The 7,134-nt window shown below is 34.5% G+C and overlaps 1 protein-coding gene across 1 annotated transcript; it reads left to right on the forward strand.

Annotated features, from left to right (window-relative positions):
- Positions 1–1,214: 1,214 nt before the first annotated feature.
- Positions 1,215–5,473, forward strand: LOC136815905 (uncharacterized). The gene is made up of 5 exons (XM_067072357.1): positions 1,215–1,257; positions 1,527–1,669; positions 2,151–2,523; positions 3,092–3,318; positions 4,163–5,473. Exons 1-5 carry the CDS (start codon positions 1,215–1,217, stop codon positions 4,526–4,528), a joined length of 1,152 nt encoding a protein of 383 aa, XP_066928458.1. The 3' UTR covers positions 4,529–5,473.
- Positions 5,474–7,134: the final 1,661 nt, after the last annotated feature.

Below are 7,134 nucleotides of genomic sequence, written 5' to 3' on the forward strand. Positions count from 1 at the left end.
ACTGGTAAGTTTTTTTGTCTTTTCTAGACAAGCTTTTTACTCTTCTCAACTACCGGGTGCGCCACAAAAAAGTTTCTCTCTTTGAAAGTAATTTTCTCGAAATCTAAAAATTTTAAAAGAACCATTTCTGTTTCGTTGGAAAGAAGAAAGGTAAACTTAAATTTTGATGGGTCATTTATTAAATTCGATTCGTTAGATTAAAAGTTATGCTCAATTAAATAAAAAAGTTACTTTCACAAAGTGCTCGAAAACGTTAAAAATCGACCTATCAAATTTTTATTTTAAATTTGGCAATCGCAATAGCCTTTACATGATTAAGAGCATTTTTCAGTAACTAAACACATAAATTTTAAAAATGAAGGGTTGAAAGGGTTTAAAATCTTCATCAAAATCAATTTAATTTACTTTTACCGAAATTTTCCTCAGGTTTTTGGTGCTAGACTGGATAAAGTCTATGTAAGACTGGATCTACCTCGAAACCCATATTTGATGTATTTTAATGAATTTTACCAGATTTTTTGGCCTTTTTCGACGATTTTTTTCTTTTCATTGAAATTTCAATCTTCCTTTATATAACAAAAAGTCATTTAGACAGCTAATTATCATTTTTAACGACTGAAACAAAAATACTGATGTATCATGTAATTATGCTTCTGTTTAATTTGATAGGTCGATTTTTAACGTTTTTGAGCACTTTCGGAAAGTAACTTTTTTATTCAATTGAGCATAACTTTTGATCTAATGAATCGAATTTGATAAATGACCCATCAAAATTTAAGTTTATCTTTCTTCTTTCCAATGAAATAGGAATGGTTCTTTTAAAATTCTTAGCTTTCAAGAAAATTAGTTTCAAAGAGAGAAACTTTTTTGTGGCGCACCCGGTAGCATAAAAGATAAAAGTATTTCTCCGCTCAACTAGTTTTTTAAGCAAAATCTTTCCTAGTTAGAGGGCGAGCACCACGTTACAAATATTTTCACGCCCTACTCCACCTTACTAGTGCATATCTGAACATAATAAAACCTAATTAATTATTGTGAATGTTTAAGTTTCTTAAGACCAGTAACAGAGCAATTTTAGAGGGTATTCATACGTCGTAAAGTTATGTATACGTAATATTGAAATGATAATTTCCAATGAATTTAAAGAATTTTAGCTTTTTTTACAAAGTAATTTATACCAGGATTGTAATCAAATTATGTGAATTTTATGATTTATGTGGGTTTTCGAAGATTCAAAAAAGGAACCTTTAGGGAACAGTACATCTCTTTACTAATCTCCTGAAGGCAAACTTCGACCAAACGATTTGCTTCAAAAAATATTTCATCATCATATTAACCATCTGGTGCCTTTCAAACTTTACAACTATAAGGTATCAAATAAGTTGAAAATGATTGTCAACAACAACAAAGTGCTCTACCAGAATGAGCTTTATAACAAAAATTCAAAACTTCATTTTTTTTCAATTATCAGCTACATACAAAATGTTCTACAATAGATTAGTTGTGTTTCTCTGTCACTATTCTAGGTGAATTGGAAGATTTCAACAATGTCAAAGCAGAGCTGCTAGAATTAAAAAATGAGATGCAAATTGATTCGATGAGCGAATTCAGCGACACATTTGCTAATATGTGTGCAGGAGCAATGAATTATGCGTTCTTCGAAACTCAGGTAATGACCGAATGCATATCTACAAACATGGTCAAAATTTGAATTTCGGGCATGAAAAGTAGACTTTGGGCTACCTGTTAAATTTAATCAAATATTTTCAATTTGGGAGGGGTTTAATAAAGAATAGGCTATATTGTCCGCCTTTTTGGACAGTTTTTTAAACTTTTGGATCCTGAAATTCTGCGATCGTAAATCTTAAGTCTAATGTCAAAGTCACTGGATTAAGAATATCCAGGGTAGAAAATTTTGAAAATTTAATTAGCGAGAGGGGGACGGATACCTGAGAGTAATGAATAGACCACGCCACAAGAAAGAAAGTGTTTTGTCAAGGAATGAATTTACAGTTAGATACGGTACCTAAATAATAGTTTATTGAAAGAATTCAAATTATTTGCCATGGGTATGTGGTTCTTACTTTTGATGACACGATGTCCCTTTTGATATTCAAAATCCAAAAATCTCTATCCATTTTCTTCTTTAGGAGGGATCATTCAAAGGGAGACTTTGTAAAGGAATCAAAAAAGTTTGTGACGATTACCATATTACTAGCAAAATTAAACTTGTTGGTAAACTAGTATTGGGACTTGGTTATGCAGTTGGATTTTTGAATTGCCTTACGTGTCTGATGAAATGGGACGATTTGGATGACGAACAAAGAGCTACACTCGTTGTGGACTGTATGAGATACGGCACGGATATCATGAAAGCATTATTTGATATCGCAGCAGATATTGACGCTTCACTGGTATCTGGAAATTGGAGTTGGAAATTGAATAAAATTTTCAGATCTGCGTGCGCCAATCTAGGAATCAAGGAAGGAAAAATCGCCAAAATGATTTCCCATAATATGGGATGTAAGTAGTTACGCTAAACATCGAAACTATGTCAATCCAACGTCCGTCTTACGTCTTAAAGGGATAATCAGATGGTTTGAGATTTTTTTTGCTCGAAGAAACCCTCTGTGGTTTTGAGTAAAATCGCCGAGTATTTTTATCTAACTATATTCTAAAGTCGAGATTCATCACAATTTGAAATTTATGAAAATGGGTTCTCACACGGTTGTTACATTGAAATTCTATTGTTTTCTTGCTAGAAGTCAATAACTTGCAACTTAATTATTTCAACTTTGGAAAATATTTAGCCAAAAATATTTTGAGGTTTTGGTCAGGACAATTATGAAGGATTCCACATGCCAAATATCCCAAACCAATTGATTATCCCTTAATGTCCATTTTGTTCTGAATTTTCTTTCGGATAAAATTCCACTTCTAAATATATTTTTAACGAGCACAAATTCGCAACTTCATTCGAATTCTATCAGAAGTTACAGTTCTCCGTCGCAGATTAATTCGGAATACACTTTAGCAGGAAATATGGTCAGAAATTATTAAAAATTATCTATTCATCACAATTTTCTTTCAGGGGAAAAAAGCGTATTTGAAGTGGGCATGGGTGAATCATTAGCAGATATTGAGGAAGCCGGCAAATTAGAGAGTAGATTTGGCAAATTTTTCAAAGTCAGCTCCAAATTTCTCAAAAGAATGACTATGGTTTTGTCAGTGGCCAATACTGCACTAATGGGATACAGACTTTTTAAAGATGTTCGAGATGATGCTCCTATGTACCAAACCGTTCTTGATGGTCTTCAGGTTAGTTTTTGATCATCTATTCAACATCTATTCAACGTTCACAACGTCCATATAACGTTTGATGAACGTTGAAACAACGTTGCGCGCCAGCTTACACTAAAGCCTTAACAAAAAAACATGGTATGAAGTATACCAAAAAGATTAAAGGCTTCGAGGGCTCGAAATGTAAATATAATAATAATGTTTCCCTCTACTGCCCTAACCTACTGACTCTTTATGAGGGCGCTACCGTAAAATATTGACCCATGCCAAAAAGTGTTGTCCCATGACAGAGCAAATAAGAGGGAAGATTTAGCAAACATTGCATTGCACAAAAATTGACGTCGCAGCCGGTCGATTGCGTCATTTTGTTTATATCGACTGTCGCCCTCTTACTCGGGTAATAGTAGCCTGTACCAAATGCTTCATCGAAAACTGAAAAGACAACGTGAAGTTTAGCGAGCACCTCACTAAAAGCCGGGATTTTTTATCCCGTTTCTTAGTGAGTTCCACTTTGATGATTTTTGAAAAATAGAAGCCTTTCAAGTGCTTTGACGCAATTTCGATATTTTCGCTACTGCAAGAGCTTCGTAAGTTTAAAGTGACGTTTGTTTTGAGCCCAGGTTTTCGGGCTCCAAGCATTCGAAAAAGTCGCAAAGTGGAATAGACGTTACTGCGTAGAAAAAAAGCCGTGACGTCTAGTATAGGCTACGTGAAGTTCGGTTTGTTACGGTTCGGTACCATTCCGTGTCTGGAACGTTTTTCAAAAGTCCCCGAAAATCTCAAAATTCCAATTTCGCCAAATTAAATCCCCTTCAAAATTAATTCACTTTAAGGTAGTATTTCTTTTCTTTATGTTTTACAGTTGGCGGTTGGAATTGGCGAGTCGGTTTTTCTAGTTTTGGAGATCACAACAGATCTTGCTTTTGTTCCAATCGTCGGTCAAGTGTTGGCAGTTGTTGGTGTCATCCTCGATGTTATTTTACTTATCCTTGGAGCAACTATGAAACAGAAAACACCAGCTCAAATCTTTATCGAAGGTGAAGGTCATGATTTCTTGCAAACCGTGGAAATTGATCAAGAAGCGCTTGATGATGATGATGACGACGATGATGATGGCGACAGTGACAATGGTTCAGTGAGGAGCAGAATCAAAAGAATCAAAAAACGAATTGCAAGAAGAAAACGAGAATTGGCTGATAAGAAAAAACGATTGGAGAATGATCAATAAGAAGAAATGAATGACGAACAAATAAAACAATAGACAAAAATGGAAAATGGAACAATATAGAACAATAGAACAATAGGACAATGGAACAATAGAACATTAGAAAAAATAGAACAATAGGACACTGGAAAATAATCACGAAGTGGTTGACGACAAAAACATTAGCGACGGTGGTGATGGTGACGGAAATGACGATTAAGGAAGGAGATTGCACAAAAGTAGAATCAGAAGTAGAATCAGAAATCGAATTTAAAAAAACAATTGGAGAATTAACAATGAGAAGGAATAAAAACTTTTAGCCCCCTGAGGCATACGAGTTGTCTAAAACATTAATCTAACGTTATTTGAACGTCGTGGCGCGCTTGATTGATGTCGCTTTGACGTTTGGTTCTAGTTGAGAATGGATCGATAACAAAGACTCATCTGATAAAAAACAATGAAATTTAGTACTTGGTAGTAATATTTAAAAATGAACTTTTTACCCTTTTATGCTATGAACTTCATTTTTGGTACAGAGGTATTTAAAACCTTGCTGATTCCTGATTCCAAATACACGCTTTTTTTAAATAAGAATACACTTTATAAGAATGTCCATGATGAAAATGGCCAAAAAAAATAAGAATATGGTAAGAATATCACCATCATGGAATTTAGCAACTGAACCTAAGAAATTAATGCCATTTTTAATGCATTTTAACCTGTAGATTGCCAATTTCGATCTTAACCTAAGAATACCGTAAGAATATTTTTAGATGATTTTCCCAAAAAAGTTAAGAATATCCATGATGAAATGGAAAAACACCATTCTTATAAAAAAAAAGCGTGCAAATACTTATTCTATTTTGTAAATTGTCTCTTCACAATTAGAGTGATTGATACTACTTGTACTGCAGAGCTAATAACTTCATAACTTCAAATATTCAAGATATTCATTTTCTAAAACTCAAACTGAGGATTGCATCAATACATGTAACCAGTGGTATTGGTATAGAACATTTCTTTTTCTTAAATGGGCTCTTCTAGAAAAAATTCGTTCAAGGCGGTGGAGGACGTTTAAATTTTTCACCCCCTGGACACATGTTTTACCCCTGGATAAGCATCAAATCGACCCCCCTGGACACTAAAATTTACCCCTGGAAATTGCAAATTCACCCCATGGACATAGCAATTTTTCAGGATTTTTTCGATATCCCTGGACAATATATCCGTCACCCCCGCCTATGAACGGTTTTTTTTCTGGAAGAGCCCAATGAAGTAATTATTCAGGGGTGTACAATATATCAACATCCTCGTACCCATGCCTATAACTTTTTTTATTCTATTGACGGCGTGATTAGCCTTGGGATTGTCTAGATAAAAAATCTTGGCGAATGGCTCTCGTTTATTGTAACTATTTTTAGAATTATAGAAAGTATTTTTAAGAGAGTTTCTCCTTTACGGGAAGTTAGAATTAGTTCGAATTACAGAAAGATTCGAATAATAGAAGTTGGAATAAGCGTGGGTCTACTGTACCTTCATCTCACAGACCCACTGGGAACCCTTCCCACTGGAAAAACTGGCCAAAATATCGTCTCTAGTGAAACATTATACTCTAATTTGTGTCCCCACTGAAAATGATTAGAAAGAAAATCCTCACTGCGAAATATTGTGTTATTTTTTCCATCCTCACTGAATTTTCTGGCTCGAAAACAATTGAATTCAAATCCCCAGCTATAAAAAAAATATTCATAGGAATATCAATCCCCATAGAGTTTCAGTCCGTTATTTTGTACCTCAATGGCTGAAAAAACCTTACAGTGTCTGTGAGAAGGGGGTTGAAAATTGAAAAGACGTTGTAATCCTTTTGACTACCTTTTGGGGGAACCTTTGGGGGGTGTTGTGGTAGAAATGACTAAAATTCGACCCTGTCAGATACAACTTTGATACGATAATTCAAAGCTTGTAACATGTGATTCATTGATAACAGTTCATAGCAACGAAGCACGTTTAGGTGATAAAAAACTCATGGTGACAACAGCTTTTATCTAATCATAAAACATTCACATAAAGCTCTGTGAGAGCTGGTATGATGATATGGTTTTTTATCGCTTAAACTGTTTTGTTTTTTCAACTTTGTTTGGTTTAATTTCTTCAGACCCATTCAACCATACGCAAGTTACAGGTATTGAACCCTGGACGAGGTTTCTCCAAGGGTTCTTCACTACCCCTCGTTTCACCAACCTGGTCAAGCAACGGAAAATTGAATTGAATTATAAATTGATGCATATCGAGTAGTATAACCATTGACTTCCAAGCCTGTAGAGCTAGACTCGAGACTCCTGGATGGAAAATGACGCGTAATCCGCGTTGTTTCCACACAAACGCTAGATGGAAAGTAAAACATATCGTTAGGATTTCGAAAAATGTGCTGCGTGAAAACAAAAAAAAAAGTACTTGATAGATTTAATCCTTTATTCTACACGCTTTTTTTTTATAAGAATACACTTTATAAGAATGTCCATGATGAAAATGGCCGAAAAATTAAGAATATGGTAAGAATATAACCATCATGGAATTTAGCAACTGAACCTAAGAATGCCATTTCTAATGCATTTTAACCTGTAGATTGC

Source organism: Clytia hemisphaerica, unplaced genomic scaffold, assembly GCF_902728285.1.
Source record: "Clytia hemisphaerica strain Z4C2 unplaced genomic scaffold, Clytia hemisphaerica genome assembly, whole genome shotgun sequence".
Taxonomy (NCBI): domain Eukaryota; kingdom Metazoa; phylum Cnidaria; class Hydrozoa; order Leptothecata; family Clytiidae; genus Clytia; species Clytia hemisphaerica.

What these genes read in the sequence shown, in the direction of transcription:
- LOC136815905 (XM_067072357.1), top strand. Translation starts at nt 1,215, where the DNA reads ATGTGGGTTTTCGAAGATTCAAAAAAGGAACCTTTAGGGAACA. An exon ending in AAAGGAACCTTTAGGGAACA is followed by an intron (nt 1,258 to 1,526) that starts GTACATCTCTTT and finishes TCACTATTCTAG; the next exon opens with GTGAATTGGAAGATTTCAAC. An exon ending in ATGCGTTCTTCGAAACTCAG is followed by an intron (nt 1,670 to 2,150) that starts GTAATGACCGAA and finishes TTTCTTCTTTAG; the next exon opens with GAGGGATCATTCAAAGGGAG.